Source organism: Salmo salar, chromosome ssa04, assembly GCF_905237065.1.
Source record: "Salmo salar chromosome ssa04, Ssal_v3.1, whole genome shotgun sequence".
Taxonomy (NCBI): Eukaryota; Metazoa; Chordata; class Actinopteri; order Salmoniformes; family Salmonidae; genus Salmo; species Salmo salar.
Window position 1 is genome coordinate 69,439,094 of NC_059445.1, and position 27,617 is coordinate 69,466,710.

General features: G+C 42.7%; 1 protein-coding gene across 2 annotated transcripts in view; it reads right to left on the reverse strand.

Moving 5' to 3' along the window:
• Positions 1-27,617, reverse strand: part of LOC106603746 (double C2-like domain-containing protein beta) — a 189,396-nt gene that overhangs the window by 62,198 nt on the left and 99,581 nt on the right. The window contains exons 3-4 of one of the 2 annotated variants that reach the window (XM_014197801.2): positions 27,381-27,404; positions 716-790 (exon numbers count right to left, since the gene is read on the reverse strand). In XM_014197801.2, the coding sequence (XP_014053276.1) occupies positions 716-790; positions 27,381-27,404 (99 nt within the window). The remainder of the gene's footprint in view (positions 1-715; positions 791-27,380; positions 27,405-27,617) is intronic. The other variant, XM_014197802.2, reaches the window with a different exon arrangement.

The following is a 27,617-nucleotide window of genomic DNA, read 5'->3' on the forward strand; positions in this document are numbered from 1 at the left end:
AAACCTTCACGCAAGCTACTGTATATTCCAAGCATTCATAACAGGGCATGATAGTGTCCGCTTTCATAACAGGGCATGATAGTGTCCATTCATTTACGATAATCAGACATGACACCATCTGATATGCAACACACAGGCCAAGACAACATTATGCATCACTGCATTTAGAGTATTAAAGGGACATTACACTCCAAAATCTAAGTTTGTCAGATGTTTTCAATAGTATCCCAATATCAAGATGAATCCACATCCCATACCACCAGTTGTGTACGCCTCAGCTATACACCTCAAGTGAATGGAAAAGATAAGCACAATAAATCTGGAACTTATATGGTTCTCATCTTTCTATTCTTTTTGGACAGTGGCATATCGCTGGAACTACAAAGCAGATGGGCGTGGAGCTGGACTTATCTCAACAGAAGAACACATTTGAGGTCTGAAAACATCTGTTTTTGGTTGGTAATACACTTGGTGCTCTTGAGCCAATAAGGGTCCCCTAAATGGCAAAACTTATTGTCCAGAAATGACCTCATTGGAAAGAAAAGGGCACATCTCCTTGTTAGCCTAAAATTACAGATTGTATTGTATGAGGAAATAAATATATTACTATTATCATAGTGCCTATGAACTGTACAGACGACACACAAAATTTCAGTTAGCAACTAAACTACTATAATGTACCTTTTAATGTAAGTATAATAAGACGGGTACGTACCTTACTGGCCCCAGGCAGCAGGTGCAGTTTGACATACGGATCCGAGAGCCCGTTGTGGTCCATGGGTTTTAGCCCCTGTGGGAGAGACAGACAGAGAAGAGAGTGTCATAAGACTTCACAAGGTAGTACCTGCCAGACATACAAGGCCGCCTGACATCCAATTTAAGTCAAACACTTTTGTTTCTGTCGAGTGCACAACCTCGTCAGAAGAACAAAAGCCATGTCACCTAATTAGAAACTCCAGAGGTGAGACCTGTTCCACGGCTGGCAAAATAACTTTTCCACAAACAAACAATTCCATCTCACTGCCTCAGTCGACTTCAGAATGTGTTGAGGGAAACTAAAATAACGAGTAAATATAACTCTTGTGAAGGTTAGCTCTCTAACAAGAGAACTAAAACGGTTCATATGAAGTACTTGGTCAGCATTCGTGTTAGTAAATCAACTATACTGAACAAAAATATAAACGCAACATGGAACAATTTCAAAGATTTTATTGAGTTACAGTTCATAAAAGGACATCAGTCAATTGAAATGAATTCATTAGGCCCTAATCTATGGATTTCACATGACTGGGAATACAGATTTGCATCTGTTGGTCACAGAAAATTAGGGGCGTGGATCAGAAAACCAGTCAGTATCTGGTGTGACCACCATTTGCCTCATGCAGCGCGACACATCTCCTTCACATAGAGTTGATCCGGCTGTTGATTGTGGCCTATGGAATGTTGTCCCACTCCTCTTCAATGGCTGTGCGAAGTTGCTGGATATTGTCGGGAACTGGAACACGCTGTCCTACATGTTGATCCAGAGTATCCCAAACTGCTCAATGGGTGACCTATCAGGTCACCAACACAAAATGTGAAGAAATCCAAGGGGTCTAAATACTTTTGCAAGGCACTGTATATTTCCCTATTTCAACCAAACGCCATTGATGTGCAGCATCAGCTACTGCGGCAGTGAACGGAGTTGCCCATCCTTGTACTAGGGCATTGTCAGATGGACATGTATTAATATTTGAAGTTACAATAAACAGATTGTTGTAACTCTTAGTTGTTTGTGACTTGTTTGCAATTGCCTAGTGTCAGCTGAATCAAACTTGTACTTTTTCTCTCTCTCCCCCTCTGTTAAGTTTAACTGTGTATGTGGGTGCGTGCGCTCGCACGTGTCTATCCGTCTGCGTCAGTGCTATCCTATCTCCCAAACTTATTTGCTCAGCCATGTGTGGGATGAACATTCTTCAGTGTGTGTGTGGCATTTCTCTCCCAACACAGAGCAACACTTGTCAGAACCACAAATGGTAATGGACGTTTTTTTGATCCCCATGAGTTTCGGGTGAACAAGTGCAAAGTTAATATTTCTATTTTCATGAGGCGGCTACTCGTCTGCAAAACCTTTTATACATATTTGTGTGTGCCTAATCAAAAACTCATGTCACATTCCAATTCCACATCAAAACTAAACTATGAAAACTTTAACAACAAAAAAGCTTGAAATATGATTGTAGGACTGAGCGGAGCAGGAGGGAATGAGTGTTTTTTCTCTGTTCCTACGTCGCTTCCTCTTAGCAATCATTTGTTGGAGGTCCATTACTGCCTCTACTCTCTACGCTCTGAGCCTTTCCTCCTTTCATTCGCAGCGAACAGCATCTCATCTCCTCTACAAAGCCCCAGGTTGAGTCAGATGTTTGTGTGGGACACAGATGGTTGTTCTCTTTGATAGTGCAGCGGGGCAAGTGTCTCCCCATTGTGCGAGCGGCTTGCTCCACAAATGTGAATTGATAGGATCTGTCGTGGAATTGCGCCAGGCAACAAAAAGGCTCCCAACACACACTTGTGGGCCCCACTACTCCAAGTTATTTGATGTTATGTTCTACTGTAGATACCACTACCAGTCTTTGGGCTGAACCCAATAGCATTCAGACACTTTGGAAATTGCTGTCTACAAGTAGCATGAAATATCAGCTTTGCATTTGAACGGCAGCTCAAGGCTGATGTATTGAGTACATGTAGTGTTTAGTGAGTGAATGCTTCCCTAGGTAAATTGCTTTGTTCATGGTTTAAACAGCTAGCTGGCTGACATACAGTATGAGGCTAGGGGTGCTCCTTCACTCTGTTACATCGCTGAAGAGCAATAGATCAATAGCTTTGAGGCACTATGATACTGTGTTCTTGCACTGTCACCAGAGTTAGGGTTAATTCCACAAATTAAATTCCCTCTCCCTGTAAATTCCATTTAACTCAATTCAAACTCCAGTTCAGTCTTTGAATTCAGAGATAATTAAATTCCTCTAAATTCCAATGGTAGGTACGTTCCCAAAATTCCAATTCAATTCCCGCAGGCTTTCAGGATGATAATGTCACTGTTCAGACAGGCTAGCTATACTGGAAATATAGAAATACTAGTTGAAATGATTTAAAACAAATCCTGTACTCCATTTTTTATACTAATTGCCTTACTTCCATCAATTCAAGATTAAATATTTGTACAGTTACAATTCAATTTCAATTGAAATAGTCCAAACAGTCTAATCCCAATTCAATAACTTAAAGAATGTTGACATTTGAATTGAATTCAACATAAATTCTCCACTTCATGAGTGAATTTAATTGGAATTTCAAATTAAATTGGAATTCACCCAAACCCTGACTGTTAGGCTGTATGGGTGGAAGCATTACACACATGGCGAGGTAACACTCAACCAAAGCTCCCTGTGCAGCTACAACCTCCTCTACCTAGTTCTTCCTTACAGAAGAAAGACTAGCCCAGTCAACCGAAACAGAAGCAAGCGAGATCAGGCTTGTGAGCGAGATCAGAATAGTTCCACCAGGCTAGAGGAGGACCAGACATGGGCCCTGGTCTGAAATACCTGGACATCTGGTTAAGTGTTCTACAGGATACCAGGTATGATGGCCCGAGTTGAGCCATGAATGTCTCATTTAGAAAATGGTTGTAATCAAGCCTGAGAGGCCATCATCGAATGACCAACTACAACCAAAGCTGAAATGCTTTCATCATCTAACAATTTTTTGTCATTTCTTTATAGTAAAGACAGGGAATAGGCTATATCATACATATTTTCCCATTAAAACTTGAAACTATGGCACTAAAAAATGGAAGTTGATTGAAGGGACTGACATAGATACTATCTCCCTCCGTGGCGGTTACCACCCCACTGACCTTCTAAACTTTAAACTGGGCAGAGATGCATTATGTGGGTTTGGTGTCGGATGAACAGACTACTGCATGATCGCGGCCCTGATTGCCTAAGCCACCAGTGAATAGCCGGTTGATCATAATTATGGGGAAATGGGGGGAGATGACGGTTATGAAAGGCAGATGAGCACCATGCATCAGTGTATCCACACACCTCACACATTCATTCCCCTTGATGCTGCCTTTGTGTGTCGTGCCTGTGTCTCCGCCTCCCTCCGGCCCCTTTCCCCACATGCCTGGAAGTGTCTGTGAATTTGTTGAATCAAGTCAAGTCCCCTTTATCTCTAATACTACCCTTCGCTCCTTCATCTCCTTACGAAGAGGCGAGGAGGTGTGTGTGGTTGAGCAAGGCAGAATACATGTTTGTGAATGTAGGGATTAGTTTCAGTGAAATGCTGGAGGGAATTGGAGGGATGTAAGAAGTCTTGTAGATAACCTAAGCTTCATGGCCAGCCTAGACTTCCAAAGCTAGTTTTCAGACTTCCCCTCCCCACTTAGACCACTTCCAGACAGTCCTAGCAAAATTCTTGCTTGAGAAATGACTCTATGCTAAGAACCTATTTTTTTCTTTTTACTATTTTAATTAGAGAAAAAAAATCACAGTAAGGTACTTAATTGTTACCTCAAAATTATTTGATATTGAGGTAACAATGGCTGCATTGGACCTTTATAGTCAATACACTCACTGTTTTTCTGACCTATTTATCAAAGAAGCCACAGGCAGCTGCTGCAAAGTATGCATACCTTTATCTTGCAGCTCGTGTGGGATGCACACAACTGCCCCAAAAAACGCTTTTTGAAAAACTGAAAAAAGTCTAATCTATCTCAGATATCAAAAAAACTAAAACTAACCCCACTGTTTGCTTAAAACATAAATGTTGTTAATACATTCTGTCTAGCATCTGTGCTACATCTGGAGACCCCTTTCTCCGTCGCTGCATGTTGGCCTTATTCCCTGCCACATTTAACTGTCTCTGGCATATATCTTTGTTAGCATATCTGACTGGCCTGTGATAATGGAATAGATGAGGTGGGGTGGAGATCCCAGCCCGCGGGGAGCTGAACCCAGAGTAACAGTCAGGGTGTGGGTTAAGAGATAATTTATGCTTGATCTGAAAATGTGGTCGTAGGTGCAGTATGGATAGTGTGACGCAATTGCAGAGCCTCCGGAGGCAGGCAGAGGCCAAATTTTGTAACAATGCAAAGGGCTCCATACAGCTCCGCATTGACATGATTGCTTGATGGTAGGTGGGGGCGGGAGGTCCAGTATAAACACAAACTCACTTCCTTGACAACTTCCTTTGCAACAGCTCTCCGCTGCTCGGTGAAGAGCGAGAAGAATGAACGCCCTGACTTCTACAGAGCCGTATCACCCTAAATGCTGGACGGCCAATGCAGATGTCGGATTGACCATGCAGAGCCTTTAACTTATAAAGAAATTAAATTCGCTTTGTGTTTTTTTCCTAAGCCACGATACTAACAAGTATTGCGATACTGGTTACGTCCCGGCCCAAATGTATAGTATACTGTAGGATGTACGCCCACTTTAGAAAGGCTCTATTTTCTCTCTTTCTTAAAACTGCTTGTAAGAATTTCACAGCATTTGGCGCATGTGATTTGATTTGAAAGGCTCCACTACTTTACCTGTTGATTCATAGACTTTCAGGTACTACACCTAAACTTACACCGATAAAAAAGCATACACCGTACCCTCAGCCTGAATCTGGCACTGAATGGTGTGGCTGTTGAACAAATTGAGGACAGTTGCTCTCCAGTCTGCAGGAACTACATTTACATTTTAGTCATTTAGCAGACGCTCTTATCCAGAGCGACTTACAGTAGTGAATGCATACATTTCATACATTTTCATTTCATGCATTTATTTTATTTTTTATTTAAAAAAAAATAATTGTACTGGCCCCCCGTGGGAACTGAACCCACAACCCTGACGTTGCACACACCATGCTGGCATTGCAAACACCATGCTCTACCAACTGAACTCACATCCATACCCCCTCCCCCCTTAGATCAGGGATGGACAACTGGTGGTTCCTGCAGACCCGCGAGCAGCTGCGGCCCCTCATGATGAGTTCAGATTTTTTGTGGCCCCTAAACCAATCAAAGTTAGCCATCCCTGCCTTAGATTGTAAACTGTCATGTTCAAAACATACACTGTAGATTTAATGGTTGTAAAGATGGGGAGAGGTCTGTCCGTGATAAAGAGATGCTCTGCTTTTTTGACACCACAAAGCAAGTCCTGCAGGCTCTAGTTTCATCTTATCTTGATTATTGTCCAGTCATATGGTCAAGTGCTGCAAAGAAGGACCTAGTTAAGCTGCAGCTGGCCCAGAACAGAGCGGCATGTTTTGCTCTTCATCGTAATCAGAGGGCTAACATCAATACAATGAATGCCAGTCTCTCTTGGCTAAGAGTTGTGGAAAGACTGATTTTCAATGTACCAATTCCATGGCACATGGTTTATGAATTGACACGCAAAAATGACGCCGGATTCAAAACATTGAATTTTTCAATTTAAATTATACAAAATTCTTGCAACCAATAGAATGTTTTATATATGGGGGATACAATCTTCCCAGCTCTGCAGATTTAGCTGTGAGGAGGCAGAGTCATTAGATCATTTATTTTGGTACAGTCCACATGTAGCTCGTTTTTGGTCACAGGTCCAGGAATGGCTGAACAATTGCAACATTTACCTAGAACTAACGCTGCAGATAGCAATACTGGGTGATTTGAAAAGTCATAGTCAATCAATCAATAATAATCATTATTTTTGCAAAAATGTTTCTTTAATTTACAATCTGCTGAAACTATGAGAAGCACAGTTGAAAAATATATGGCAAATAACACCATCCATTTTGGATTTCTAAGCGATAGATGGGAGGGGTTGAATGGAGCTGAAGGGTAGGACTAATAACAACAAGATAACAAATGTAAAACTTACGGGGTCTGTAAAATGTATATAGGTTCAGAACTTTTGTGAAATAGCAGATACAAATAGAAATAAAACTGGATGGACATTAGAAATAAAGGAAGGCCAGGACTAAAAACAAACAAAATATAACTATTGTAAAATAGGTTGTGTCTGTAAAATGTGTATACTATGAATAAACAGAAGGTAGAAGCCTAAGTGTTTTTGTTTATTAGTTTACTCCAATTGGGGGAGGGGTTGTAGAGTTTGCGGGGAATAATAAAGGTATATACAAAAAAAAGTGTACATGTGTATATACAGTTGAAGTCAGAAGTTTACATACACTTAGGTTGGAGTCATTAAAACTCGTTTTTCAACCACTTCACAAATTTCTTGTTAACAAACTATAGTTTTGGCAAGTCGGTTAGGACATCTACTTTGTGCATGACACAAGTAATTTTTCCAACAATTGTTTACAGACAGATTATTTCACTTATAATTCACTGTATCACAATTCCAGTGGGTCAGAAGTTTACATACACTAAGTTGACTGTGCCTTTAAACAGCTTCGAAAATTCCCGAAAATGATGTCATGGCTTTAGAAGCTTCTGATAGGCTAATTGACATCAATTGAGTCAATTGGAGGTGTACCAAGGCCTACCTTCAAACTCAGTGCCTCTTTGCTTGACATCATGGGAAAATCAAAAGAAATCAGCCAAGACATCAGAAAAAAATTGTAGACCTCCACAAGTTTGGTTCATCCTTGGGAGCAATTTCCAAACGCCTGAAGGTACCATGTTCATCTGTACAAACAATAGTACGCAAGTATAAACACCATGGGACCACGCAGCCGTCATACCGCTCAGGAAGGAGACGCGTTCTGCCTCCTAGAGATGAAGGTACTTTGGTGCGAAAAGTGCAAATCAATCCCAGAACAGCAGCAAAGGACCTTGTGAAGATGCTGGAGGAAACAGGTACAAAAGTATCTACATCCACAGTGAAACGAGTCCTATATCGACATGACCTGAAAGGCTGCCCAACAAGGAAGATGCCACTGCTCCAAAACAGCCATAAAAAAGCCAGACTATGGTTTGCAACTGCACATGGGGACAAAGATCGTACTTTTTGGAGAAATGTCCTCTGGTCTGATGAAACAAAAATAGAACTGTTTGGCATCATTATGTTTTGAGGAAAAAGAGGGAAGCTTGCAAGCCGAAGAACACCATCCCAACCGTGAAGCACGGGGGTGGCAGCGTCATGTTGTGGGGGGGCTTTTCTGCAGGAGGGACTGGTGCACTTCACAAAATAGATGGCATCGTGAGGCAGGAAAATTATGTGGATATATTGAAGCAACATCTGAAGACAGTCAGGAAGTTAAAGCTTGGTCGCAAATGGGTCTTCCAAATTGACAATGACCCCAAGCATACTTCCAAAGTTGTGGCAAAATGGCTTAAGGACAACAAAGTCAAGGTATTGGAGTGACCATCACAAAGCCCTGACCTCAATCCCATAGAAAATTTGTGGGCAGAACTGAAAAAGCGTGTGCGAGCAAGGAGGCCGACAAACCTGATTCAGTTACACCAGCTCTGTCAGGAGGAATGGGCCAAAATTCACCCAACTTATTGTGGGAAGCTTGTGGAAGGCTACCCGAAACGTTTGACCCAAGTTAAACAATTTAAAGGCAATGCTACCGAATACTAATTGAGTGTATGTAAATTTATGACCCACTGGGAATGTGATGAAAGAAATAAATAATTCTCTACTATTATTCTGACATTTCACATTAAAATAAAATGGTGATCCCAACTGACCTAAAACAGGGAATCTTTACTAGGATTAAAAGTCAGGAATTGTGAATAACCGAGTTTAAATGTATTTGGCTAAGGTGTATGTAAACTTCCAACTTCAACTGTATGTATGTATGTATGTATGTATGTATGTATGTATGTATGTATGTATGTATGTATGTATGTATGTATGTATGTATGTATGTATGTATGTATGTATGTATGTATATATACCCCAAAAATATGAGGGATTGGAAATGATGCAATTACATTGATGGAAGCAACAATCTATCCACAATAATTAAGTTGATCCAAAAAAAGTATAAAAAGACAAATAAAGAAGAAAATATAAAAAATAAACAAAGGCTGACTACATCAGTTCATGTTTTTAGAAGAAACATTGTGTTGGAAATTCCTAATTATTTGCATCGATACACACAGCACTTACAGACAAACTTACCCCACCAGACATGCCTCCAGGTTTCTTCTCACAGTCCCCAGGTCCAGAACAAATTTAAGGAAATGTACAGTATTATACAGAGCTATGATTGCATGGAACTCCCTTCCATCTCATATAGTGAACAGCAAACCTGGTTTCAAAAAACAAATGCCTCATGTTTTGAGGGCGTGTGTAATTGATGTAATTGATGATGATCCCAAGATGGCGTAGCAGTTCAGACGTCCTTTGTCTTCCTCTTGTCGTGTCCCGTATATATATATATATATTTACATATTTTCTTCGCATATATTTTTACATATTCTTTTTCTAAAAACTCAACCTCAAAACACTCTCCTGCAACCCGCCTCACCAATTTAAAAAAAGTATTATTTACCTCAAATCTGAAATCCACAACAGAAGCTAGCCAGAGGTTAGCCAGTTCACTGGCTAACGTTGTAGTTCAGCTAGCCACGGTTAGCGGTCCTCAGCTATCCATTAGCTCGAAAAGCTATTGCCAATTTTTGTACAGCGCCACTCCGACCAGAGCTTACCGGACCTATTCTCTCTCCATATACCTGGATTTCTACCACAGGCTCTGGACATTTACACCTGGATCTTGCAGCTAGCTAGCTGCTACCTGAGTGACTATTGGCAACGTTGGTCCCGGAGTTAACATAAATTATTCCGGAGCTAGCCAGCTGAAGCGTTTCATCAGCCACTCCTGGGCTATTCCGGAGCTAGCCAGCTGAAGAGTTCCATCAGCCTCTCCTGGGCTACAATCACCTATCCGGACCCGTTTTACTGCCGATACGGAGCCCCATCGGGCCTTCACAACTGGACTACCGACGTTATCTGCCCGAGGGAGTTATCCAACTGGCCCCTCCGTCACGACGTAACCCGAATGCCCATCTGTGGCCCGCTAATCGTTAGCTGTCTTATTGGCTGCTATCTGAATAGGTCTATCGGACAATTTTCTTGGGCCACTATAACTAACTATTTTGCCAATTGGACTGGTCCCCCCTACCACACGGAACCCCACTAATCTACAGACAGAATCGCACGAGGTGGCTAAAAACAGACCTCCTCCATCTTCTACCAGCTTGCTACCTATGGCTCGGCTAGCTATCTAACTCTCACTGGACCCTTTGATCACTCGGCTAAGCATGCCTCTCCTTAATGTCAATATACCTTGTCCATTGCTGTTCTGGTTAGTGTTTATTGGCTTATCTAGCCCTGCTCATTATACCTTATCCAACCTCTCAGTTCCTCCACCCACACATGCTATGACATCTTCTGGTTTCAATGATGTTTCTAGAGACAATATCTCTCTCATCATCACTAAATGCCTAGGTTTACCTCCACTGTACTCACATCCTACCATACCTTTGTCTGTACATTATACCATGAAGCTATTTTTTCGCCCCAGAAACCTGCTACTTTTTCTCTCTATTCCGGACGTCACAGACGACCAATTCTTATAGCTTTTAGCCGTACCCTTATCCTCATACTTCTCTGTTCCTCTGGTGATGTAGAGGTGAATCCAGGCCCTGCAGTGCCTAGCTCCACTCCTACTCCCCAGGCGCTCTCTTTTGATGACTTCTGTAACCGTAATAGCCTTGGTTTCATGCATGTTAACATTAGAAGCCTCCTCCCTAAGTTTGTTTTATTCACTGCTTTAGCACACTCTGCCAACCCGGATGTCCTAGCCGTGTCTGAATCCTGGCTTAGGAAGTCCACCAAAGACTCTGAAATCTTCATCCCTAACTACAACATTTTCAGACAAGATAGAACGACCAAAGGGGGTGGTGTTGCAATCTACTGCAGAGATAGCCTGCAGAGTTCTGTCCTACTATCCAGGTCTGTACCCAAACAATTTGAACTTCTACTTTTAAAAATCCATCTCTCTAAAAACAAGTCTCTCACCGTTGCCGCCTGCTATAGACCACCCTCGGCCCCCAGCTGTGCTCTGGACACCATATGTGAACTGATTGCCCCCCATCTATCTTCAGAGCTCGTGCTACTAGGTGACCAAAACTGGGACATGCTTAACACCCCAGCCATCCTACAATCCAAGCTTGACGTCCTCAATCTCACTCAAATTATTAATGAACCCACCAGGTACCACCCCAAAGCCGTAAACACGGGCACCCTCATAGATATCACCCTAACCAATTTGCCCTCTAAATACATCTCTGCTGTTTTCAACCAAGATCTCAGCGATCACTGCCTCATTGCCTGCATCCGTAATGGGTCTACGGTCAAACGACCTCCACTCATCACTGTCAAACGCTCCCTGAAACATTTCAGTGAGCAGACCTTTCTAATCGACCTGGCCCTGGTATCCTGGAAGGATATTGATCTCATCCCGTCAGCAGAGGATGCCTGGTTATTTTTTTAAAATGCCTTCCTCACCATCTTAAATAAGCATGCCCCATTCAATAAATTTAGAACCAGGAACAGATATAGCCCTTGGTTCTCCCCAGACCTGACTGCCCTTAACCAACACAAAAACATCCTATGGCGTTCTGCATTAGCATCAAACAGGCCCCGTGATATGCAACTTTTCAGGGAAGTTAGAAACCAATATACACAGGTAGTTAGAAAAGCTAACGCTAGCTTTTTCAAGCAGAAATTTGCTTCCTGCAACACAAATTCAAAAAAGTTCTGGGACATTGTAAAGGTATGGACAATAAGAACACCTCCTCCCAACTGCCCACTGCACTGAGGATAGGAAACTCTGTCACCACTGATAAACCCACTATAATTGAGAATTTCAATAAGCATTTTTCTACGGCTGGCCATGCTTTCCACCTGGCTACCTCCACTGCAGTCAACAGCACTGCACCCCCCACAGCTACTCGCCCAAGCCTTCCCCATTTCTCCTTCTCCCAAATCCATTCAGCTGATGTTCTGAAAGAGCTGCAAAATCTGGACCCCTACAAATCAGCCGGGCTAGACAATATGGACCCTTTCTTTCTAAAATTATCTGTCGAAATTATTGCAACCCCTATTACTAGCCTGTTCAACCTCTCTTTCGTGTCGTCTGAGATTCCCATAGATTGGAAAGCAGCTGCTGTCATCCCCCTCTTCAAAGGAGGGGACACTCTTGACCCAAATTGCTATAGACCTATATGCATACTACCCTGCCTTTCTAAGGTCTTCGAAAGCCAAGTCAACAAACAGATTACCGACCATTTCGAATCCCACCGCACCTTCTCCGCTATGCAATCTGGTTTCAGAGTTGGTCATGGGTGCACCTCAGCCACGCTCAAGGTCCTAAATGATATCGTAACCGCCATCGATAAGAAACAATACTGTGCTGCCATTTTCATTGACCTGGCCAAAGCTTTCGACTCTGTCAATCACCACATCCTCATCGGCAGACTCAATAGCCTTGGTTTCTCTAATGATTGCATCGCCTGGTTCACCAACTACTTCTCTGACAGAGTTCAGTGTGTCAAATCGGAGGGCCTGTTGTCCGGACCTCTGGCAGTCTCTATGGGGTGCCACAGGGTTCAATTCTTGGGCCAACTCTTTTCTCTGTATACATCAATGATGTCGCTCTTCCTGCTGGTGAGTCTCTGATCCACCTCTACGCAGACGACACCATTCTGTATACTTCTGGCCCTTCTTTGGACACTGTGTTAACAACCCTCCAGACGAGCTTCAATGCCATACAACTCTCCTTCCTTGGCCTCCACCTGCTCCTAAATACAAGTAAAACTAAATGCATGCTCTTCAACCGATCGCTGCCTGCACCTGCCCGCCTGTCCTGCATCACTACTCTGGACAGTTCTGACTTAGAATATGTGGACAACTACAAATACCTAGGTGTCTGGTTAGACTGTAAACTCTCCTTCCAGACTCACATCAAACATCTCCAATCCAAAGTTAAATCAAGAATTGGCTTCCTATTTCGCAACAAAGCATCCTTCACTCATGCTGCCAAACATACCCTCGTAAAACTGACCATCCTACCGAACCTCGACTTTGGCGATGTCATTTACAAAATAGCCTCCAATACCCTACTCAACAAACTGGATGCAGTCTATCACAGTGCCATCCGTTTTGTCACCAAAGCCCCATATACTACCCACCACTGCGACCTGTACGCTCTCGTTGGCTGGCCTTCGCTTCATAATCGTCGCCAAACCCACTGGCTCCAGGTCATCTACAAGACCCTGCTAGGGAAAGTCCCCCCTTATCTCCGCTCACTGGTCACCATAGCAGCACCCACCTGTAGCACGCGCTCCAGCAGGTATATCTCTCTGGTCACCCCCAAAGCCAATTCTTCCTTTGGCCGTCTCTCTTTCCAGTTCTCTGCTGCCAATGACTGGAACGAACTACAAAAATCTTTGAAACTGGAAACACTTCTTCCTCACTAGCTTTAAGCAGCAGCTGTCAGAGCAGCTCACAGATCACTGCACCTGTACATAGCCCATCTATAATTTAGCCCAAACAACTACCTCTTCCCCTACTGTATTTATTTATTTTATTTATTTTATTTTGCTCCTTTGCACCCTATTATCTCTATATCTACTTTGCACTTTCTTCTACTACAAATCTACCATTCCAGTGTTTTACTTGCTATATTGTATTTACTTTGCCACCATGGACTTTTTTTGCCGTTACCTCCCTTATCTCACCTCATTTGCTCACATTGTACATAGACTTATTTTTCTACTGTATTATTGACTGTATATTTGTTTTACTCCATGTGTAACTCTGTGTTGTTGTATGACGTCAAACTGCTTTGCTTTATCTTGGCCAGGTCGCAATTGTAAATGAGAACTTGTTCTCAACTTGCCTACCTGGTGTTGTGTCTTTGGGGTACCATTAAACTGAAGACATGTTTATCAATTAACTCCCTGTAATTATTATCACACGATTAAACTGATTAATCATTTAATTGTAATTAACTAGGAGATCGGGGCACCAAGGAAAATATTCAGATTACAAAGTTATAATTTTCCTAATATAACTTTCCTATATTATAATATAGGCCGATTATCTTCTGGTTTAACCTCTTACATCTAGATGTTCCGCTAGCGGAACACCTGCTCCAATATCCAATGATAGGCGTGGCGCGAATTACAAATTCCTCAAAAATACAAAAACTTCAATTTTTCAAACATATGACTATTTCACAGCATTTTAAAGACAAGACTCTCCTTTATCTAACCACACTGTCCGATTTCAAAAAGGCTTTACAGCGAAAGCAAAACATTAGATTATGTCAGCAGAGTACCAAGCCAGAAATAATCAGACACCCATTTTTCAAGCTAGCATATAATGTCACAAAAACCCAGAAGACAGCTAAATGCAGCACTAACCTTTGATGATCTTCATCAGATGACACACCTAGGACATTATGTTATACAATACATGCATGTTTTGTTCAATCAAGTTCATATTTATATCAAAAAACAGCTTTTTACATTAGCATGTGACGTTCAGAACTAGCATACCCCCCGCAAACTTCCGGAGGAATTTGCTAACAATTTACTAAATTACTCACGATAAACGTTCACAAAAAGCATAACAATTATTTTAAGAATTATAGATACAGAACTCCTCTATGCACTCGATATGTCCGATTTTAAAATAGCTTTTTGGTGAAAGCACATTTTGCAATATTCTAAGTACATAGCCCAGCCATCACGGGCTAGCTATTTAGACACCCGGCAAGTTTAGCACTCACCAATATCAGATTTACTATTATAAAAGTTTGATTACCTTTTGTTGTCTTCGTCAGAATGCACTCCCAGGACTGCTACTTCAATAACAAATGTTGGTTTGGTCCAAAATAATCCATCATTATATCCGAATAGCGACGTTTTGTTCGTGCGTCCCAGACACTATCCGAATGGTAAAGAAGGGTCGGGCGCATGGCGCAATTCGTGACAAAAAAAATCTAAATATTCCATTACCGTACTTCGAAGCATGTCAACCGCTGTTTAAAATCAATTTTTATGCCATTTTTCTCATAGAAAAGCGATAATATTCCGACCGGGAATCTCCTTTTCGGCAAACAGAGGAAAAAAAATCACAAAGACGGGGGTGGCCAGGTCACGCGCATAAGCCCACAGTCCCTTGATCGGCCACTTGAGAAAGGCGATAATGTGTTTCAGCCTGGGGCTGGGATGACGACATTCAGGTTTTTCCCAGGCTCTGAGCGCCTATGGACGACGTAGGAAGTGTCACGTTAGAGCAGAGATCCTTTGTAAAAGATAGAGATGGCAAAGAAGTTCCAGAAATGGTCAGACAGGCCACTTCCTGTAAAGGAATCTCTCAGGTTTTGACCTGCCATTTGAGTTCTGTTATACTCACAGACACCATTCAAACAGTTTTAGAAACTTTAGGGTGTTTTCTATCCATATATAATAAGTATATGCATATTCTAGTTACTGGGTAGGATTAGTAACCAGATTAAATCGGGTACGTTTTTTATCCTGCCGTGAAAATACTGCCCCCTAGCCATAAGAGGTTAAATGGTGTATTTTACCTCGCGTCCAGTCTCATTCCAAACGTCGTAAATTGTTGTATCTGCACGAACCCAGTCTTTACTAAAATCATCCATACATCAATTGTCTTAAAATCATTTATTTACTACACTAAGTAATTAACAGAAAACATACAAACAGTAATTATCGTCACAAAGGATTGGTAGGGTAATGTGCCCTAATGGCTACAGGCATGGCTGGTCTGTTAGACAATGGGTCATAAACGGTCAGCTGAGGAGGTACACAGAGTTCATTAATATTAACAATTGACAATTGAACGCTCACTCATTCGGGAACAATTGCAATCAATATATATTTACGCTCAGTGTGTCGTCGGGATCCTTGTTCGAGCGTCGTTCTGATGGAGAGTTCTCTCTCTCACTCTCTCTCTCTCACTCGGTTAGAATGGATCTTGCAAAGCGACATTCATTAATGTCGTTATAGAATGGATGTTTCGTTGGTCTTCGCGTTCAATGATATAATTTACTTAGCTGCAGACTAATAATTAATATCAAAGACTTGTTCTTATTCTGTCAGTATCAATAGTCTAAAAGTTAACCACGTGGTATAGTTCACTTTCAGTAGAGTACTTGGATGGTCAAACCTATTGGCCCACTTCTCGCAATGGAGTGGAGGCCTGGTCTAAAGAAATGTAGCTCAGGGTATAGTTTTATAGTGACCCTTGAACAGGCTTGTCAAATGACGCCTGGTCCTGTCTGTGTCCCTTGGGGGGCGTGCCGATGGCTGAGTGAAGCTTGGTACAGAAATCCAATTCTATCACATTAACATCAGTACATAGCATCTCAATGTATTACAAATAGCTTTATCCTTATTAATACATTTTATACAACCATTATGATGCAAGTCTCATCGCTGAGGCTATTATATAAACAGTTTTATGGTAATATGGCTATATTGTCTCTTCTGAGTATCACAAAATTGTACCAAGCGGACCAGTTCGTAGCTGGATTCTTCACCAATCTTCCATACCTTCTCCAGAACACAAATGTCGTTCGGTTCTCCAATTCTATGAGTTGGAAGAATTTCCTTTGTGTCTCTATGAAACATGTGGTAGGAGATTCTCCTCTTAGAGTTTTTACAACCCTTTCACACAGGGCCTGGGTTGGGGGGAAGGTAGGTTAGGAGATGGTACAAAGGGGAGGGTTCAACTGTCCTCCCTGTACCAAAAGAGGCCAACGTCATGACACTGGTTAAATAAAGGTGAAATAAAAAAAATAACATTTACACGCTGACTGCAATAATGTCCACCAGAGCTGTTGCCAGAGATTTAAATGTTCATTTCTCTACCATAGGCCAACACCAATGTTGTTTTAGAGAATATAATTTGGTAGCATGTCCAACCGGCCTCACAACCGCAGACCACGTGTATGGCATCATGTGGGAGAGCGATTTGCTGATGTCAACATTGTGAACAGAGTGCCCCATGGTGGTGGTGAGGTTATGGTATGGGCAGGCATAAACTATTGCCAATGAACATAATTGCATTTTATCGATGGCAATTTGAATGCAGAGATACTGTGACCAGAACCTGACGCCCATTGTCGTGCCATTCATCCGCCGCCATCACCGTATGTTTCAGCATGATAATGCACGGCCCCATGTCACAAGGATCTGTACACAATTCCTGAAAGCAGAAAATGTCCCAGTCACCAGACATGTCACCCATTGAGCAGTTTGGGATGCTCTGGATCGACATGTACGACAGCATGTTCCAGTTCCCGCCAATATCCAGCTACTTTGCACTGCCATTGAAGAGGAGTGGGACAACATTCCACAGGCCACAGTCAACAGCCTGATCAACTCTATGTGAAGGAGATGTGTTGCGCTGCATGAGCAAATGGTGGTCACACCAGACACTGACTGGTTTTCTGATCCACGGCCCGGCCCTACCTTTTCTTTAAAGGTATCTGTGAGCAATACATGCATATCTGTATTCCCAGTCATGTGAAATCCACAGATTAGGGCCTAATTAATTTATTTCAATTGATTGATTTCCTTGTATGAACTGCAACTCAGTAAAATCTTTGAAATTGTTGTATGTTGCGTTGATATTTTTGTTCAGTACAAATTGTACTAAAATTATTTTTTTCGTTATGTGTCGGACCCCAGTAAGACTAGCTGTCACCATTGGTGTCGGCTAATGGGGATCCTAATAAAGAAATACTCATGCATTCAGAAAGTATTCACACCCCTTGACTTTTTCCACATTTTGTTATTACACACCCTGAATGTCACTGTCCTACACACAATACCCCATAGTGGGATTATGTTTTTAGACATTATTACAAATTAAAAATGAAAAGCTAAAATGTCTTGTTTCATTCAAGCACTTTGTTATTTGCTTAACAAGTTAAATAGACTCACTCTGTGTGCAATATTAATGTTTAACATGATTTTTGAATGAGTACCTCATCTCTGTAGCCCACACATACAAATATCTGTAAGGTCCCTCAGTCAAGCAGTGAATTTCAAACACAGATTCAACCACAAAGAGTAGGGACATTTTCCAATGACTCGCAAAGAAGGGCACCTATTGGTAAATGGGTAAAAACACAAAAAACAGACATTGAATATCCCTTTAAGCATGGTGAAGTAATTAATTAGGCTTTGGATGGTTTATCAATACACCCAGTTATTACAAAGATACAGGCATCCTTCCTAACTCAGTTGCCGGAGAGGAAAGAAACCGCTCAGGGATTTCACCATGAGACTAATGGTGACTTTAAAACAGTTCGTTTAATGGCTGTGATGGGAGAAAACTGAGGATGTATAAACAACATTGTAGTTACTCCACAATACTAACCTAAATGACAGAGTGAAAAGAAGGAAGCCTGTACAGAATAACATTTTTAAAAAGGCACGATGTTTAAAATGGTGCCGGAAGAAATGGCAGCAGTTTTACGGGCGCCCAACCAATTGTGCTATTATGTGTTTTTTCGCGTTATTTGTAACTTATTTTGTACATAATATTTCTGCAACCGTATCTTATGGCAAAAAAGAGCTTCTGGATATCAGGACAGCGATCACTCACCTCGGATTAGACAAAGATTTACAACAAGGAGGACGCACAGGACATTCTCCAAACACCCCACAGGGCCGACATCCCCATTATTTGCAAGATGAAGCGACGCAGGTACAGAGGACAAAGAGCCGGATGCCTTGTCAGGACCCAGAGAAGGCGAGTGGGAAAGCTGCCGTTATCGTCAATACTACTCGCCAACGTGCAATCATTGGACAATAAATTAGACGAGGTACAATCCCGAATATCCTACCAATGGGACATCAAAAACTGTAATATCGTATGTTTCACGGAACCGTGGCTGAATGACGACATATTCAGCTAGGGGATGTATGCTTCACCGGCAAGATAGAACAACACACTCTGGTAAGACGAGGGGGGGTATATACTCTACTTCACCTGAAGTAGAGTATATTGTGATAAATTGCAGGCCACACTACTTGCCTAAAGACTTTTCAGCTATACTTTTCGTGGCTGTTTATTTACCACCACAGACAAAGTACATCACCTGTACTCCACACACAGAGATGCGTACAAAGCTCTCCCTCGCCGTCCATTTGGTAAATCCGACCACAACTCTATCCTCCTGATTCCTGCTTACCAGCAAAAATTAAAGCAGGAAGCACCAGTGACTCGGTCTATAAAAAAGTGGTCAGATGAAGCAGATGCTAAACTACGGGACTGTTTTGCTATCACAGACTGGAACATGTTCCGGGATTCTTCCGATGGCATTGAGGAGGACACCATATCAGTCACTGGCTTTATCAATAAGTGCATCGAGGACGTCTTCCCCACAGTGACTGTACGTACATACCCCAACCAGAAGCCATGGATTACAGGCAACATTCGCACTGAGCTAAAGGGTAGAGCTGCCGCTTTCAAGGTGCGGGACTCTAATCCGGAAGTTTACAAGAAATCCTGCTATGCCCTGCGACGAACCATCAAACAGGCAAAGCGTCAATACAGGGCTAAGATTGAATCATACTACACCGGCTCCGACGCTTGTCTTATGTGGCAGGGCTTGCAAACTATTAAAGACTACAAAGGGATGCACAGCCGTGAGCAGCCCAGTGACACGAGCCTACCAGATGAGCTAAATCACTTCTATGCTCACGTCGAGGCAAGCAACACTGAGGCATGCATCAGGTGTTCCAGACGACTGTGTGATCACGCTCTCCATAGCCAACGTGAGTAAGACCTTTAAACAGGTCAACATACACAAGGCTGCGGGGCCTTGGCAGGTGTCTTCACTGACATTTTCAACATGTCCCTGATTGAGTCTGTAATACCAACATGTTTCAAGCAGACCACCATGGTCCCTGTGCCCAAGAACACAAAGGAAACCTGCCTAAATGACTATGGACCCGTAGCATTCACGCCCGTAGCCATGAAGTGCTTTGAAAGGTTGGTAATGGCTCACATCAACACCATTATCCCAGAAACCCTAGACCCACTCCAATTTGCATACCGCCCAAACAGATCCACAGATGATGCAATCTCTATTGCACTCCACTCCACACTGCCCTTTCCCACCTGGACAAAAGGTGGGAAAAAAAGCTCATCACTAAGCTAAGGATCCTGGGACTAAACACCTCCCTCTGCAACTGGATCCTGGACTTCCTGACGGGCCGCCCCCAGGTGGTGAGGGTAGATAGCAACACATCTGCCACGCTGATCCTCAACACTGGAGCTCCCCAGGGGTGCGTGCCCAGTCCCCTCCTTTACTCCCTGTTCACACACGACTGCATAGCCAGGCATGACTCCAACACCATCATTAAGTTTGCAGATGACACAACAGTGGTAGGCCTGATCACCGACAACGATGAGACAGCCTATAGGGAGGAGGTCAGACACCTTGCCGGGTGGTGCCAGAATAACAACCTATCCCTCAACGTAACCAAGACTAAGGAGATGATTGTGGACTACAGGAAAAGGAGGACTGAGCACGCCCCCATTCTCATCGACGGGGCTGTAGTGGAGCAGGTTGAGAGCTTCAAGTTCCTTGGTGTCCACATCAAGAACAAACTCGAATGTTCCAAACACACCAAGACAGTCGTGAAGAGGGCACGACAAAGCCTATTCCCCCTCAGAAAACTAAAAAGATTTGGCATGGGTCCTGAGATCCTCAAAACGTTCTACAGCTGCAACATCAAGAGCATCCTGACTGGTTGCATCACTGCCTGGTACGGCAATTGCTCGGCCTCTGACCGCAAGACAATACAGAGGGTAGTGCGTACAGCCCAGTACATCACTGGGGCTAAGCTGCCTGCCATCCAGGACCTGGCGGTGTCAGAGGAAGGCCCTAAAAATTGTCAAAGACCCCAGCCACCCCAGTCATGGACTGTTCTCTCTACTACCGCATGGCAAGCTTTACCGGAGTGCCAAGTCTAGGACAAAAAGGCTTCTCAACAGTTTTTACTCCCAAGCCATAAGACTCCTGAACAGGTAATCAAATGGCTACCCGGACTATTTGCATTGTGTGCACCCCCCTTCCCCCTTTTTACACTGCTGCTACTCTCTGTTCATCATATATGCATAGTCACTTTAACTATACATTCATGTACATACTACATCAATTGGGCCGACCAACCAGTGCTCCCGCACATGGGCTAGCCGGGCTATCTGCATTGTGTCCCGCCACCCACCAACCCCTCTTTTACGCTACTGCTACTCTCTGTTCATCATATATGCATAGTCACTTTAACCATATCGACATGTACATACTACCTCAATCAGCCTGACTAACTGGTGTCTGTATGTAGCCTCGCTACTTTTATAGCATGTCTTTTTACTGTTGTTTTATTTCTTTACTTACCTATTGTTCACCTAATACCTTTTTTGCACTATTGGTTAGAGCCTGTATTTAAGCATTTCACTGTAAGGTCTACTACACCTGTTGTATTCGGCGCACGTGACAAATAAACTGATTTGATTTGACTAAAGTAAAACTGCAAAAGAAAATGGGCAAAGAAATTAACTTCATGTTCTGAATACAAAGCGTTAAGTTTGGAAAAAATCCAACACAACACATCTGAGTACCACTCTTCATATTTTCAAGCATGGTGGCTGCATCATGTTTTGGATATGCTCGTTATCGGCAAGGACTAGGGAGTTTTTATGATTGAAAGAAACTGAACAGAGCCAAGCGCAGGCACAATCCTAGAGGAAAACCTGGTTCAGTCTGCTTCCCAACAGACACTGGGAGACAAATGTACCTTTCAGCAGGACAATAACCTAAAACACAAGGCCAAATATACATTTCATAAGACGCTCTTATCCAGAGCAGTAGTGAGTACATACATTTTTGTTCATATTGCTCCCGCGTGGGAATTAAACCCAGACATTGCAAGTGCTATGCTCTACCAACTGAGCCCACAGAGTTTCCTACCAAGACGACATTGAATGTATTTACAGTTTTGACTTAAATTGGCTTCAAAATCTATGGCAATACATGAAAATGTCTGTCTAGCAATGATCAACAAAGAACTTGACAGAGCTTGAAGAATAATTAAAATAATAATGTGCAAATATTGTAAAATCCAGGTGTGCAAAGCTCTAAGAGACTTACCCAGAAAGACTCACAGCTGTAATCACTGCCAAAGATGATTGTAACATATATTGACTCAGGAGTGTGAACACCTATGTAAATGAGATATTTCTGTATTTCATTTTTCACTATGGGGTATTGTGTGTGGATGTGTGAGAAAATGATTAATCCACTTTTAATTCAGGCTGTAACACAACAAAATGTAGAATAAGTCAAGGGGTATGAATACTTTCTGAAGGCACTGTATCATATCAATGTATCAATGACATATAAGCAGTATCATACTGCTTTGGAAACATACACATGCATTAGCCTATATATCGCCATGTGTTAATTTTGACACTGACTAACCCATAGGCATTTTACAGATCTGGATGGGTGAAATTAGGGCAATACATTTTGTGTCAATCAACGTGGCAATGATCAATTAACAAATATTCAATATAGGGAGGAAAGTTCAAGGGTGAAACTAACTTTATGTACCACATCTACACAAACAGAAATAGAGATAGAAAGAACCTTGACATTGGGCCAGTAAGATCTATCAGACTAGGTTGGCTTTTCTAGTCTTGGGGACCTTAATCACTCTACGGTTTAATGATTATTTGAATCAGATGTGTTAGTGTTGGGCTAGAAGATCATTTTCTGGCTGGGATTGGCCCAGTCTGGACTGAAATTGAAAACACCTGATTAAAAAAACTCACAGAAGGATAAAAGTGCCTGGCAGACCATTTTCAGGTTTTACAAGTGACACTCCATAATGATTCAACCAGGCTCTGGTTAATTAAAAGTACTGTCACTGTATTTTACATACCAGAAACAGTCTCATTCTGCAGCAATGACAGAAACAAGGGCATGCTCCGTGACTCGTATAACCTGAAATGTGCCACAATTTATAGAAAGGATAAATCTACACTGGTGGTTTAACATGTACCTAAGCTAAGTCTGACTCTCACATCTGGGCGTTGTATCAAGTACATTGCTTATACACTTTTCACACAACTGAACAGAGCCGAGCAGAGCTCTACTGCGCTTGCCTGGTCATGCCTCCACTGTAGTTGATAGAACTGTGCTGGGAAAGGACAATATGAAAATAAAGTATCCAGGCCAGCACAGTATAGTATGATAGTGTGAGAAGAGTATTAGAAAAAGGTTTGAGTTTATTTATTCTTGCTCACAGATAAAACTGAAGAAATGCAGAATTTACATTACTAATAATTGCAAAACACTCATTTAAAATAGATAAACACATAATACTTGACATAAATATAATTCAGATCACTTGAAACATCACAGGACATTTTCCATGATGGAAATTGAAATATTAAAATGTGATTGTAAAAAATAAAATTTGGGGGAGAACCGTTGAAGAGCTAAAGTTATTATACAGTCTGATAGCAGTGGGTAGAGTAGCATTTCGCAGGCTGTTCGTACAGGCAGTTATACAGGACAGTTCGTGGCTGTTTCTCAGGAGCCTGGCGGTGCAGTTACCTCTTTTGGAGGGAGCAGGTTATTCAGTGGATAAGAGTGTGCATGTCCTTCACCAGGTGCACTGCAGCCTGCTCTCGCCTCCTCTGCAGTGATGGGAGCTGTGGTTGGACTGCTCCACCTCTGGAGATGATCCTTAAGGCCCTCTTCTACACCCTGTCTAGTTGGGCCTGCTGCTTTTTACTGCATCCAACTAACAGCACTCCACCGTATTCCAGACAAGGCCTGACCAGTGTAGTATAGACTGTGACCAGATCTTCAGTGGGTAGGCCATTTCTGGCAAAGAACAGTCAAAAAGTGCAGGCATTTTGAGGCTTTCCTCACTGACTGCTCCACATGTGTGTCACCACTGAGGTTAGAATCTAGATGAAAACCAAGATACTTGGCTGTTGTTACCACTGGTACTTCCTGTCCTCCTAGGATTAGTGGCGCAGGTTGTGGATGATCTCTAGAGAAACATATCCGAATATCCACAGACCTTTTCCCATTCAGGAGCATGATGTTGGATGTGGCCCACTCTTCCAGCTGCTTTGCCTCCAAGCCCATGGAAGTATCCTCTTGGATGCTGGTTAATGGTATGGCTCGGGACAGCCCTACATCGTCTGCATACCCATTGTCTAGACTAGAGTGCCACTGAAGACAACTTTTCATGTGGACATGTGAAGGAGAAACATATGGTGAAACCACACCCTCTGGTGGCAAACCAGAGGTCACCTCTGACCAAGGCCTAAATGTGCCATTTGCCATCACCCTCTGCCTTCTTCCGGGGGTGTAGATGTGGACACAGTTCAATGTCAGACAGATGTTGGAGAAGCTGTATGTGATGTACTTGATCAAACGCTTTGGACATATCAGCAAGTAACACCTCACCATTGTTGGTTTTCTGGAGTCTGTAGCTGTCAGCTAGGAGTGTGTGGCTTTCACAAGGGCGGCAGTAGTGCTGGACTTTGGTAGGCAGGCATACTGATTCGTTCACTCAAAATACAACTTTCCAAGGCATGAAGTTAGAGAGATGTGCCTCCAGTCACTCGTTGTACATGGGTTTGACACTTTAGTATGGGACACACATTGGCAATCTTCCAGGCAGCAGGATCAGTCTATTGCGAGTATGAGATGTTAACAATGTGTGTGATGACAGGGGCTAGATCTTCTGCATGCTCTTTTAGTAGCCAGGCTGCAATGCCATCAGGCCTACATGCTTTACGTAGGCTGAGTCTGGTCAGAGCTTGCTTTGGCCAATGCCGCACAGCTCAACCTGCCTTGTAGGCATGGGCAGGGGGAAGATGGCAAGAGGTGTGGTGTTTGTCCATGCCTCAGCAATTGAAAACATCAGCCACGTCATTGTCTTCAATTCCCTCAACCTGTATTCTCCCTCCTTGTGTTTTCTTTCGTCCCAGTCCTTTGTTAATGAAGTCCCACCATTCCTTAGGGTTTTTATTCTTTAGGTCCTTGATTTCAGTTTTGCAGTAGTTTGTCTTTGCTTCCTTGATAAGCATTTGCACTGTTTCTGTATTTTCTCCATTTCATTGTTTTTCCACATCTGTTGAACATCTTCTCTTTTTCTTATAACAGCCTTTATTCGTTCAGTCATCCAGTGCTTATCCAGTGTTGTTTTCTTATTGGCATGCATACATCAAGCGCAGTTTGAATGCAGGAGTTTAACGTCTCCACCTTTGCATCGATGCTCTCCACCTCATATGGTGCCGAGGCCTCCTTTAGTTCTGGGTTACCAGACGTTCTTTTTTCCACTGCACGTCGCTTCTCCCTCCTGATGTTGTGAATGGGGAGAACAGCAGACATTTGTGATCACTGGATCCGAGAGGAGCAAGTACAGTGGGGGTGTTGTAGTGATTCTTCATGTTTGTAATGATCAAATCTAGGATGGAGTCCCCTCTGGTCTTGTCTTTGACCACTGACCGTTTGCCAGCATCTTGATGGGCACATGATTAAAGTCTCCACACAGGATGAAACCCATTTGGGGAGAGGACATCCTGATCAAATCGACAGTATTTATGAGATAATCCACAGTGTTATGCGGAAGTGTTTTCTCATTTGCCCATGGTGGATGGTAGAGTACTCCCATTACCAGAGTTGAAACTGAGCCGGGTAGTCGTTTAGGACGGAGTCGAAGCCACATACACTCAAATTCCTCTTTCTCTGGGTCAGTTCTTCTCTTTGCCTGCATACTGTGATTCACATACATAGCCACGCCCACTCCTCTCATCCCCTCTGGACCTGTCATTTTCTGAACAGATTTTCTTGTTAGAAAAGATATTAATCTGGGATATTTTTGTGGGCCCAAGTTTCAGTGACACATCCAATGTCTGCATTTACGGATTGAAGAAGCAGTTTAAATTCATCCACTTTGTTAATCAATGACCTTGAATTACAAACATTCGGAGTCTCTGTGGCATTTTTGGACATATTTGAGACATCACATAATTCAGTTACAACTCTGCATTCACGTGAGCGATTGTGTTTTTGAAGTATTTTAGGTCTTTTACCTTCTATTATTTAGTATTTTCCTATGTCTGCCCTTACCAGCTGTAGTCCCTCTCATCTGGCTTCTTGCGCGCATTATCCCAAAGCACTGAAGTTTGTCTCGGATATGTGGTGCGTTTTTTGAGTATTGCACAACGTTTGTACAATCCATCGTTATCAAAGCCATGCTTAATCCTTTAAAAGAGCAAGGAAAAGTATGCAGTACGACAACAACAAAAAACTATAAAAAAACAAATATTTCAAACATTGTAACACATGTTACTCTCGAGCGGCTGACTGGATGCGTCACCAGGTATTACTTGGTGGGATGCCTATAGCGAGAAAGAGTTGGTTAGGGTTGGTATAGGCTGGTTACTGTTTAGTAAGGGTTTGGTTAGGGTTTGTCCACTCCAAAGGGGACATTGGGAGTTGGTTGGGGTTGGTCTAGGTTGGTTAAGGTTTGGTTAAAGTATGGTTTGGGGTTGTCCACTCCAGAGGGGACATTAGGAGTTGGTTGGGGTTGGTCTAGGTTGGTTAAGGTATGGTTAGGGGTTGTCCACTCCAGAGGGGACATTAGGAGTTGGTTGGGGTTGGTCTAGGTTGGTTAAGGTATGGTTAGGGGTTGTCCACTCCAGAGGGGACATTAGGAGTTGGTTGGGGTTGGTCTAGGTTGGTTAAGGTATGGTTAGGGTTTGTCCACTCCAAAGGGGACATTGGGAGTTGGTTGGGGTTGGTCTAGGTTGGTTAAGGTATGGTTAGGGGTTGTCCACTCCAGAGGGGACATTAGGAGTTGGTTGGGGTTGGTCTAGGTTGGTTAAGGTATGGTTAGGGGTCGTCCACTCCAGAGGGGACATTAGGAGTTGGTTGGGGTTGGTCTAGGTTGGTTAAGGTATGGTTAGGGGTTGTCCACTCCAGAGGGGACATTAGGAGTTGGTTGGGGTTGGTGTCGGCTGGATAAGATTTGGTTATGGGTTGTCCACTCTACAGGATAAAGTGGGAGTTGGTTTGGGTTGGTGTAGGCTGCTGGTTAGGGTTTGGTAAGGGTTTGATTAGAGGCTGTCCATTCCACAGGGGAAAGTGGTAATTGGTTGTGGATGGTGTAGGGTGGTTAGGGTTTGTTTTTGGTTTGTGCACACCACAGGAGAAAATGGTAATTGATTGGGTTGGTGTAGGCTGGTTAGGGTTTGGTTATGGATTTTCCACTCCACAGGGAACAGTGGTAGTCGGTGCCTTACCTTCTTATACCTGGGATTGGGGAGCTGTTCCCCAGCAAACATAAACCAGGACCATGTCGAGAGAGAGGAGTGCATGCAAGAGAGTAAGGTGGAAGAAGAGAAACATAAAATAAATATGAAGACTTTAGATAAAGAGAAAAACAACAGCATGCCTTTGAAGAAAATAAAAAGAGTGGAAAGAGAGTATTGTCTGAACTTAAAAAAAAAAATACAAATCAAATGAAAATGCTTTATATC